The sequence below is a fragment of the Dysidea avara genome, chromosome 11 (genome assembly GCF_963678975.1).
Source record: "Dysidea avara chromosome 11, odDysAvar1.4, whole genome shotgun sequence".
NCBI classification, from domain to species: Eukaryota; Metazoa; Porifera; class Demospongiae; order Dictyoceratida; family Dysideidae; genus Dysidea; species Dysidea avara.
In genome coordinates, this window is record NC_089282.1 from 23,057,066 (window position 1) to 23,069,525 (window position 12,460).

The following is a 12,460-nucleotide window of genomic DNA, read 5'->3' on the forward strand; positions in this document are numbered from 1 at the left end:
AAATTTTGGGTATCAGAAATGTCTACACCCACTCAGTGATAGCTAGTGAACAGATGAACAATTGGTGCAAATTTTGTTTGCTCAGCTGTAGGCACTGGGAAGTTATTACACAATGATTCCTTAAAATCGCCATATCTCCTAACAAAGCTTTGTGCGTCGAAGCCTTGTTTTGTCAAATTCAATCACATTTATCTTTTTACAAAAATAATGACAATCAGTTTGTGATATGGAAAGACATTTTGCCAGATTTTCATGTCATGTGACAAAATTGATACAATTTTGTCTACATAAAAACATTTTCTTAGCCATCCCAACACAGTAATAAGGTAGTCCATTTTTTGTCACAGCACATAACTGGTCTCAGGGGTAATGTACAAGCTCTACATAGCACATAGAGCTGCTAGATTCTGGATCTATCATGCAACAGCCCAGCATGTAGTAGCAGCAAAGAGCAAGGAGTGGCAACCAGCAACAAGGAGCAGCAGAAGCAGTTACTGAAGCAATGAGCAACAATATGAAGTAATGTACTGCAGTATATGTGTGAACTGCATCTCATGATCATATTGCATTTGCCTACCCATGCAGCTTTGTATAAATGGCAATCGGAACTTACCATGAAAGGTGAAGTCCAGGATTTTCTTACACTTCCAATATATACATGCATGCATGTGGTTACCCCAGTATGTAACTCCATTATAGTTTCCTCATACACTACATGTGACCTGGAGCAACAGTACTGGTAAATTACAAAAAAAAAAATGCTGTAATGATTCTATGCAGTGTGGTTACCCAGCATCAGCTAATGTACGAATGGCACTACAACTGCCAGCAAATAGCAGATCATAACATCAATACTATATACACTGTAAAAACCGAAGTTTCCACAGGACAACAAAATGTTCCAATAATGACACCACTGGTGATAATGGTGTCTGCATTGGGACATTTTGGTGTCCGGAGGACACTTCTATTTTTACACTGTATATTATTAACTCTTGTATAGTATGTAAACTATTGCAAATACATTTACATTCAATGGTATGTGAAGCTGAGCTACTTTATAAACATATTATACTGCAGTCACAGTGTTCAAAGTTCCAAATGCTATTACCAATGTACTGAGTACAAGTATATAATGTTTAATTCAACACGTTATTTGGAAACATAAAGATAGTGACTTCCGGATTTATTTCTGTTCCTGGTACAAGAATAGCATCGCCATTACTTTCAAACACCAGAAAATGAGACTCTGCATATGTTTTTAGGGCAAATTGTTGATTGTTGTCATCATCAACTGGAATAACCCACACAAATTTCTGGATCTGATCATCATCAGGGCTTGAGTCCAGTTCCTCTATCACTATGTCTGGTGGAAGTAGTAATTGCTACAGGTAAACAATAAACTACTCTAATAGAGTAGTCACAATTTATGTATTATCTGACATTTGTATGTAACTGATGAAAATTAAGCAGTTGACAGGAAATCATGATCACCTGCATTTGTGACAAGAGAACTTGGTTTTCATGCTACCCCAAAAGCATCACTAAACACAAGTAAATAAAACTGTCTATAATTTTGTGTGGACTGCCTTTTTGTACAGTCTTAAACTAAACCCCACACAGTAAAAACAAACTAGTGAAGGTCACTACTAATTTCTGCCACAATACTCAATCTTTTGTGTAGTGAACGTCACCACTTAAAAATAGTGAGTATTGTGGCAGAAATTAGTAGTGAAATTCACTAATAATGTTTTTTACAGTGCATGACCACCCAAATACAGCATGGCTGTAAAAATATGAGCCAAGAAAGTACAAGTTGCAAGTATACCTCACATCCGGCTGCTTGATTTTCCAAGTTCCAGCTGATGAAGAAGTTGCTGTAGAACAAATTTTCAAATAGAATGTAGGTAGGTGGCCTGGTAGGACCCGAGTTATCTTCTGGGTTCCAAATATAGTAGTTGAATTGATCTGTGAGGCAAAATTGTAAAAAAGAAGAGCTACTGAATTAGTTATAGCTATATAGTTATAGTCTGGAGGTGCCCAACCTTTTATGCGGGGTCGGGCGCCGCCATGCGAATAGCAATAATGCCTTACATGACAAATCTGGGTTCATTTCAGGTGGCGGATCAACGACAATGTCAATAATTTCATTGTTCACATCGTTTTCTTTGGCTCGTAAAACTCCGAACACAGACTGCATGTCGTCGACGTCTACCTCCGTACCTGGCTCTGCAGGCTGCAGCGGCGGCACGGCGGGTTCCGATAAATTGCCGGGTTGCTGCTGGATCTGCTTTATTAGTGGCACAACCGTCATCGTTGTGTTTCCCCTTGACTGGCACTGTGTTAACTCTATCATCACCGGACAGCCCCGAGCGAGCTGCCACCTTCCGTTCGAGTTCCGCGGCCGCGCAGCCGGCATTCCGCCTGCTCCAAGTATTAAAGTCGCCACGAACAATAAATACCTTGTTTCTAGATTTTGCCTCGTTTGCCTTTGCATTGCTGGTACTTTCATAGTATAATTTTAGCTACTTGACCGGGAATGACTATATCCAGCTCTTTTTATAGCTAGCTAGCTAGCTACGTACCAATCTAGCTAACTGCACTCGATTTGTGTAGATTCAATCAGTCTTGATTATGTAAGCTATGACATCATATAACCCCCCATGAAGAATACTTATAATCAATATTATCTTGTCAATGTTGTCAACTCTGTTGCATGTAATCATTTCAATCCACAATTAAGATTAGGCCTACCGTATTAAATCCACAAAGATCTACAACAGTTGCAACTAGCTAAACATTAAACATTATATTTACTGTGTGTTACCAAACTAACCTCCTTTCTTGAGATTGCATTTCTGACCTTCACTTCTCCCATTGCCTTCTCATCCTCGCCCACTATCACCAAATATGGCTCTTGTTCACGCTCACAATATTGGAACTGGCTCAACATTTTTGGATTATTTTTATCAGGGGCTAAAAGGGGGCTATATTCCACTATAAAAATGCCTTAAAGTCAGGTTTGTATGTATACATAATTATTATAATGTAGTTCTTATTTAAATTTTTTGTCAGAAATCCCTATGGTTTTCCTCTTTACTGCATGGCATTTTATCACACAAGCTCTCTGTTTACTGTAGCTGTTTGGACAATCACGGCAATACATAGCACAAAAAGTACCTACTTCAAACACCCCCAACCCCGTCTTAGGTTAGGGAGTGTAAAAATAGGTTTTTTAGCCACTGATTTTTATAACATTTCCACCTGTAAGCAGCAGCGATAGTGACAGCTCTAGTTACTGTATTTCTTATTAATATTCCAGCATCCCATATAGCATGCTACAGATCTTCATTCGCTCCTCCAGTAAGTTCTTCTGTCCCGAAGACATCAATACATTTGTGGATATAGTCCTTACATTCCTGCTCCTAGAGCCTGTAACAGAACACAACACATGTAGTTCTCACTATAAGTCAGTGAAGTTTTCCTATCAAACGAGTAGTACCGTTTAAGTAGGGATCCCCCTAAAATTACGCACGCCACCTAAAATGCTTCCTTTAAAAATCACCCTAGAAACATTGTACATGACGAAAATCACGCAGTAAAAACTAACTAGTAAAGGTCACTACTAAATGTAGTGAACGTCACTACTACTGTCTGCCACAATACTCACTATTTTTGTGTAGTGACGTTCACTACTAATTTTGTAGTGAACGTCACTACTGAGTATTGTGGCAGACATTAGTAGTGATGTTCACTACTAATTTTTTACAGTGCACCTTTACAGAATAATATTAGTCCATTTAATATCAAATACAACATTAAAAACAAGAAAACACTTGCAACTGTAATTTCATAATAGGTTCAATATCACACCTATTAATATGATCTTAATTGGTTGATTAATAATGATCAAGCACCGAGACCATATCTCTTAACAATTTATTTATACTTGACCACGATGACACACCCCATTATCATTAGTCTAGCTGTATTCATAATGCTAGCACAATGAAAATATGTAATGACAACCCCCTGGTAGGTGTAGGTACTCTAATACAGCAGTCACCCTAATAGAACAGTCACACACGTATAGCCGTATGCTATAACAAAAAATACCTAACTAACTAGTATATTAAAAATATATATACCACGTTGACATCTCAGATCAAAGGAAACCACAAGGATTATTTCCTGTATTGCCCTGACCACAGGGCGATATCATGATGTAGCCCTGTGGTTAGGGAAAGGGTTAAGGAAATATCATTATAATAGCCGTGCCTTTGATGCTGAGGCAGTTACAAAGCATCAGTGACAAACAGCTCAGCTGTTTTGTGTACCTTTTTGGTGCATACATTTTCCAACTGAACTTTTTGTGCATGATGGAATAAGATTCATTTAAAGGCAATATCACTATACATGCTATGGTACACTTTAGAACATGAGATCCATGGTCATCTGTTCCCAATGGTTTCTGTACACTTTTATGCTTAAGCACAGCATCCAGTGCTTGTGCAAACGCACTTAAAAGATCAATTAAAATACTTTTCCTTACATGCAACAGGACTATAATTTGATTATTATCCACAGTACAAACATATATAGTACATTGTTTTCATACATGACAAAGGAATACTAAACCTAATAAATACCATCCAACACTTAATTTGTATGACTACTGCCACCAAACTAAGAGGTATCGGAAAGAACCCTGCATTGCTAATACTTGCTGTTAACTCTCACTGCTACACACCAATACTAATTTTTGGTACAGAGGAATTTGCTTAGTAATCACTTGTATAGAAAGGACACACCTCCTAAAAGGCCACAATACAAATTCTGCAAGTACGAAATTCTTGTAGTAATTCACTTGCCTATTGCAACCACCTGTGTATCCATGCCTTGGATTGTAGGTGACTGGCCAGCTTATAATTTCATTGCCATGACCACTGGGATAGAGAATTCACCATGATGGAGACAGAAAGCTAATTGTCATACATGCCCAGCATAGAAATCAAATTTTCTGGAACCATACCATACAACAAGATTGTACTCCTATAACAATGCAAGTCCAATTTAACGCTTTCAAGGATGGACTACAACTTCCTTAAGTTCACATGATGATAATAGTTGATCACTGAGAAAGCCAACTTTCACGGATACTTGATACAGTTTGTAGACTGTCTTTATTTATAGAAAAATGAATTAGCTTGAAATTTTTGTTTACTTTGAGGTTCAGGCAGACACACATACATGCACACACATGCTTGAAACACACAGCACACCAAATTTCTCAAACCAATTTCAGACACAGAGATCCCCATACAAGCAATAACTACCTCTTAATATCATAAAACTCTGTAGTTTTAAAAAATTTAAGGAGCAAAAACAAGCAAAAACTTTGCTGCTTTTGCCAAATAAACTCGACAAGTTTGTGCAATACACATCAGATATATAGAGTATGGTGGTTATACAACATTATTACCTCATTAAGTGTGACTTGAGAGTATGTTGAGCAGGCATAAATAGGGAGCACTCATTTTAGTAAAATATGTTGTTACTATAATATAAACTTTAATCCTTTTAAAACTGCAAAGGCTTTATAATGTGAAAGTTATAAGTGAGCAACAAACAAAAATCTATATAATATCACAAAGCATTCAAATCATCCAATTCACTTGAAAGCCTCACACTTCTATGGTGTTAATGTTACTAAACAAAGCTACAGCAGTGAAAAGGATAATTTCATTGTTTTCTGAAGATCTACAACAGAGGGATATACAATTGTTAGCCTTGTGACTGTCAAGTAATCAAATTACCACTATCACAAAATATTCTAATCACACTTACACACATCAGCTAGGGAAATCCCTACATTTGCAATTCTCTTTTGTGTTATTTCATACCACCATGCAACAATTAGTTCTGGTTACTGATCATGACTAAACTGTAGTCATAATAGTTCCATAACCTGAAAGGTTTATAGTTCAAAGGTCATAATTTTTGTGTAATTGTGAGCAGTTGTTTTCTCAATCAAGAAACTTCATTCCAGTCTACTTATTGGGCAACTGGTGCCAAATCAAGAAGTAAAATGTCAACTCTCCTTGTTTCAGTTGTCTTGCAAAGTAGGTGCAGTTAATTTCATGCAGGGACTTAGGGCTCTTTGAGGCTTTTATTAATTTGTGAGGCATAGTACATCCTTAACTGCTGGTTAGTAGCTATAACCCGGCCTGCTTCTCCAAGAATCTGCAGCAATGCTATCTAATATAACTGCTGAGGCTTTGTGTACACACAAACATTACTAAAGTAATATAACAAGTAAACTTGCTTGCTCTGAAACTTTATTTGGGTTTACTCTTTACTGTAAATGTGGGAGTTTTGTAAGCCACATGTGTAAACATACAGTTGCATAAGCAAGGAAGTTTAAAGTATTCAAGCAAGTTCACCCACTATAGAACAAAACGTACTACAAACAGACAGACAGATATGTTCCCAATTATCATGATGGTGCCTGCCACATTTTGATTGATTTGAAATAACCTACCTTTATGCTAATGGCCTTTTTAGCCTACAAAGTTTGCCTACAGAAAAGTTATTTCCTCAAACAACAATGTAATTGTGTAAGTGAGAAAATGACCTGATGTAGTTGGAAGATAAACTACAATGAATAAGTGATATATATTCATAGCACCACTGTAGCTATGCTGTACACTCTCCATGTGTAGCATATACTTCACATGTTGGAAGACTTATACAGTGTAGTTTGGTTACAATAGAAACCACTTGCCAGCCAAGTCATTCTTAGTGTATCCGCTATCAGTTAAACAGCTATATTTAATGTCATAAAAATGTGACTGTACACCGTAACTATCCTATCATGTGATTTGTAAATCAACAAAATGTACCAGAAAAATGGTCTGCTATTTTTGCAACTATATATACAGTAGCCCTGGAAAATATTTGATATAAACTATTTGCTTGAAATGGTTAACTTTTAAAACATTTATTAAATATACTTTTGTGCTGTGGATGAAGCCCACAACAAAAGACTTAGATAGTGAACAAAGCCACACAATATATTCTAATTTGATAGCAGAAGTAGTTTGGTACTGACTCACTCCTTGTTGTACACAAAATAACCTCACAATTTTCAGCCAGAATATAAACAATAGTATTATACTTTGCTTCTGTACAATCATAGTTTAATGATTTGCCACGTGCTATTACTTTTTCTGATATCAATATGTATGCAGATGACACTGAGCTTCACTTCAGCCATAGTGACCTTTCTGTTGTTGAAAAAACTCTTCAGGCTGAAGTAGAAAATATTTTTACTTGGCTGGTTGTTAACAGATTGAGGTTGAGTGTATCTAAATCATTGTGTATGCTCATTGGTTCTCATCAGAGAACTAGAGGTTTGAATCTTACAGTAACGTTGGATGGTGATATTTTAAGGCAAGTTTCTTCTACCAAGTATCTGGGCATATATTTGGATCAACATCTTACTTGGCAAACTCATGTGGATTATGTTCTTAGTAGAGTTAGAAGGAAACTTTTAGCTGTAAATTGAGTCAAGCCAGCTTCCTCTAGTGTTCTGCAGTTATTGTATCGAACTTACATTCTACCCATTTTAGGTTACTGCGATACTGTGTGGTCACCATCAAATTCTGTTGGTACTCGTCGTTTAGAGAGACTTCATTCTAAATTTACATCATCACTACCATCTTCTGATAACTTTAATTTGCGATCGTCTCTAACTGAAAGGCATACTTTTCATACCGCTCTTAAGATTGTCAACAGGATTTCTCCTCCTTAATTATTTACATGGAATTTTTTCGTTTGCTGTAGATGTCACTGGTCACTCTGGTAGAAACGTACACAGGTTATATGTTCCCAGTGTTTGAACTGATTTTGGCAAATGGTCATTGGCCTACAGGGGCACAGCCATCTGGAACAGATTACCACCAGCACTTTATGGTGCTAAAACTGTGTCAGAATTTAAGAAATTGTATTGCATGTTGTAACTTTGTTTTGTGTATGTATGTATGTACTGTAAGTTACTCATATTGTATTTGTGTTCTCAGGGCATAGCTGAAAAAACAGCCTTTCTGGCTGATGCTATTTTTCCTGATTAAATAAAATAAAATAAATAAATAAATAAAAAACCACCATTGTACTGGTGTTATACTTGTCTGCACATATTCACATAGCATTAAAGAACTGTAGTTGATATCACACCAGAAACCATTAATTTCAGCCAACCCATGTACGTATTTATTATTATATGTTATAGAGTTGCTGTACACCATCAGCATCCTGACTATGTGTCTTGGTAACTTTAATTTGTTGAGACTTGTTAAAAAGTATGTGCATTTGCATAATGTGCTCCTAGTGATTTGTCCTATTATAAGAATGACTAAGCACAACTTATTGAATGTACCACTAGAACTGTGCTTAGATGGAAGTGCAGGGGCGGATCCATGGGGGGTTCAAAGGGTTCCATGGAACCCCCCTTTTGAAAGGGCCTCTCTTACTCGAGATACTGATTGATTGATTGATTGATTGATTAATTGATTGATTGATTGATTGATTGATTGATTGATTGATTGATTGATTGATTGATTATAACTTTACACTACTGCATACAAGTATAGAATAAGGGATAAACAATTAATAAAATCTTTAGGGTACAGTACTGATGGTCCGCTAGCTCAAGGCTACCGGCCATTAAAAATTTATACTTACCATATTACATTACTTATAAAAATTACATTACTTATACTTAAAGAGTTACATTAAAGGGGGACGGGGTGTGTTGGAACATCTGCTACATGGGCATAAAAATTGAAATGTACAAGGGTTGTCATGTCTAAAGTTTGATAAAAAATGTGACCATAGAAACTTATATATCCTTGTCTTGTTCGTTTTAATAGATAAAGATAAGTCAATAGGGGGTAGGGCATTCTAAAATCGAGGGATTCTATTGAAGAAAAAATGTCTATCTGCATTATTATTGTTTCTAACATGGATCATTTACCACTTGAGGAGGACCTGGTATTTCCATCAGCAAAAGTTATGTAGTCTGTGATATTAAAAGAGGGAGAGGGATACTTGAGTGATTTTAGCGTAAACACTAGTTCGTTAAGCTCAAAGGTGTACATTAAAGGTAGTAGGTTAAGTTGTTTGAGTCTATCAAAGTAATCAGAACTGCAGTCATTTAAAATAAACTTTGTTGCTCTCCTCTGGATCTGTTCAATAAGTGTGATGTCCTTGATAAGGTTAGGCCTCCAAATCACTGAACAGTATGTATTTAACTTGCGATCTCACTAAAGAAATATACAAAGTTCTCTTGGCTGTTGCTATTTGATGCCTGCTGAAGCTACGACGGAGCAGTCCTAGCATTCTGTAGGTCTTAGGGATTATGGTTTTGTAGTGTTGATCCCAAGATAGGTCTGATGATATTATAATACCGAGATTTTTATGTGAACTATTTGTTAAAACCTGTGTGTCAGCTATTTTGTAATTAGTGATGACTTTTGCATTAATACTAAGGTGGACACTCTTTTTTGGATTAAAGAACATATCATTTCTCGTACTCCACAAAGTTGCTGAGTCTAAATCGTTTTGAAATGCTGAAATATCTCCAAGATACTCTAATAGAGCGGTCAAATCGAGATACTCTAATAGAGCAGTCAGAGTAGGTTTGTGAAACAGTGGCTAAATTTACCTCGTAATTGCACTCCAGGAACTGTTTTCCATCCTGATGTTTAGACCTTCCTTTTTGCCTCATCTCAAGGAATCTGCTAAGCTATCTTATATCCTGGCTGTTGAACGCTCTGTTGACCCAATTATTGTTGAATTGCGGCATTCTCTCTTGTCTAATGACTTTCAGGATGCACCAGATGTTGTTTTTGATACTCTTTTTGCTGCTAAATCTTCAGTTTCTAACATCCATTCCTCTACTTTTAAAAGCAAGGCTCGTACCAGTTTACGGTCCTCTCATGTTCGCTATTGGAATTCCACTCTTGAACCATTGACTGTACAGAATAAACTCCTGGATATAGTTGCCCTAGAACAAAATTGCCTCTTGTGGAAGAGATTAATGTATGGTTTTATACCTGAAAAGCAACTTTCTTTCTTAGGCCATACCTATTGGATTTTATGTTGCACGGGCCCGACCGACTGTCTTTTTTCATGACCTGAAATGATAATCATGTGATATAGGATCACGTGTGCCAAGATGGTCAATCTCGTATGTGCTAGTGAAAATCAGCTATTGGGATAACCAGGCTCCTCTAGGGATTAAACTCTTCAAAAGGTTGAGCTTTAATGGAGAAGATACTCCAAACGAAATAGTTCTTATATTCAAGAGGTTTGATTCATTGTACAGCAATACATTATGGTGCTGCAGAACACCCTATATGTTTCATTAACGTTTTTTGTAGTTGTTGCTCTTTTTGTATGGTTCATAATACTTTAATTTTCTATTATGTACTAATTATTATTATCATTGTCAAATCGACCTACCTACCCAAATTTTCTGAGGTTTTGCCCGCGCAACATAAGATCCAGTAGGTATGGCCTTATTGCGTGCTGGTTGTGACACCTTACCAACACCTATGAATCTGGCTCGCTGGAATATAATCACTAGTCCAGTTTGTACCCTTTGTCACTGTGCTCAACCAACAACTAACCATATTTTAACTGGTTGTTCCGTCGCACTTGATCAAGGCAGACACACTTGGCATCATGACTCTGTTCTGCAGGTTCTTGTTTGCAACTTTAAGAAGGATTTACCACCATGTTATAAGATTTATGCAGATCTTCCTGGCTACCAGGCAAGTATTAGTCCCCCAAGTACTATTCCACCTCATAATACATCTACTTTAAGCAGACCTGATCTCATGGTAGTTTCCACAAATTCTATCGCATTATTAGAACTCTCTGTAGTTACTAATACTGAACATCACCTTTTAGCTGCAAGGAACCGTAAAGAAGATCGCTATGGCTCATTACTGACTGACCTTCAACAGGCTTGATTTTCAGTTAATCTTGTGACAATTGAAGTTGGCTGTTTAGGCCATTTCATACCACAGGCTGTCTCTAAACTAAGCGATGTATGCCATCTACCAAAGAATACTATTCGTCGTATTCTTCAGCAAGCAGCTCGTGTTGCAATCTCTTGTTCATACAGGATCTTTAACTCCCGTGCTTCCACTACTTGGGATGTAGTAGATCTGTTTACCTGTTGAGAAGCCATGTATAATTGTTTAGTTTTGTATGTAGTTTTTTTTTTGGTTTTGCCAGGGCTCCATACTTTTTAGTAATAACTTAGTAACCCTGAGACTGAACTCCTGACCTCTTGTAATTATTTGTTCATGTAATTGTCAATTATTAAGACGTTTATCTCTCTATTTTGAGGAGCAGTATAGGAAGCCATATATCTAGTTATAAATAAGGAAATATAGTTGGTGAGGGCATCTATGGTGAGGGGCAGCTATTGTCAACAGGTGATGACCTTTTATTATTTTTTTTTTGGTCTTCAACTTACAGCTAGGCTGAAGTTGCAATTCCAAAGTGGAACCCCCCTTTTTAAAAGTCTGGATTTGCCCCTGAAGTGCTTAGTTGACTAGTGGGTAATACCTGAGATCATGTGATCATATGATCAGTTAAGTCTTTGTTAGTATTATGTCTTATTAGGGCATTATACTGGCTCATTTTAGGCACTGTAACACCTGACCTCATCCCAGCCAGGGACTCATCCCTAGATGGCTATAGACATGCTATACACCCACAGTAAAATGTTTTGTAATCCTGGCACTTAAATACTTCTCGTTATTGACCAAACTGAAGTTTCAAAAATACATCTTACAGTGTGAATGTGTTGTACATGCACAAATACTTACTCAACCAGTCACAATCAAATTACAATAATCTACTCCTCCTATGCATGCATGAAAAAGTGTCTATAAGGTTATCAAATTAATAGTGTCATTGACTCTCAGTTATAGTTGTGTTTAACTGCATCATCACATGGTATAACGTTCATCATGAATACTCTTTAAAGCCTTCAATGTGTGAAAGTTGTGGTAACTTGTTGATGACGTAGTTAATGCATGTAATATGCTATGCCAAACTGGGTATTCCCCTATAGGTGGATTCCATCGAACATGTAACTGGACTTGTGATCTGTTAATACTCAATATAATCATTTCAAGAAAATCCCTCTGATTATAAGCCATTATGGTTTTTATTATTAACACTTTACAGTGACCAGCACTGAAGGTCTACAGCAGCATGTGCTGCAGCCTTAGGATTACCCAACCTAATTTCAAGGACTTAGACTTAATGACTTATAGCTGGAAAGGTGTAACAGAAAAGGGGCCAAAGTAAGGATTTCTAGCCTTTCTGTCCAGTCAACAATTGGTTCAGTTTACCAGTCACATTGGCAAAAGGAGGGAAG

At 36.9% G+C, this 12,460-nt stretch overlaps 1 protein-coding gene across 1 annotated transcript; it reads right to left on the reverse strand.

Annotated features, from left to right (window-relative positions):
* Window positions 1-998: 998 nt before the first annotated feature.
* Window positions 999-2,553, reverse strand: LOC136239114 (uncharacterized). The gene is made up of 3 exons (XM_066029852.1): window positions 2,095-2,553; window positions 1,829-1,968; window positions 999-1,385 (listed from the first exon to the last, which is right to left on the reverse strand). The coding sequence occupies exons 1-3, from the start codon at window positions 2,510-2,512 to the stop codon at window positions 1,140-1,142; spliced, it is 804 nt and encodes a 267-aa protein (XP_065885924.1). The 5' UTR covers window positions 2,513-2,553; the 3' UTR covers window positions 999-1,139.
* Between the last annotated feature and the right edge of the window lie 9,907 nt (window positions 2,554-12,460).

Bases quoted from the DNA above. Each gene is read 5' to 3' on its own strand.
- LOC136239114 (XM_066029852.1), bottom strand. From the start codon at position 2,512: ATGAAAGTACCAGCAATGCAAAGGCAAACGAGGCAAAATCTAGAAACA. The intron at 1,969-2,094 runs GTAAGGCATTAT...TTTGCCTCACAG, and splicing joins AATGAACCCAGATTTGTCAT to ATCAATTCAACTACTATATT. The intron at 1,386-1,828 runs GTATACTTGCAA...GTTTACCTGTAG, and splicing joins ATCAAGCAGCCGGATGTGAG to CAATTACTACTTCCACCAGA.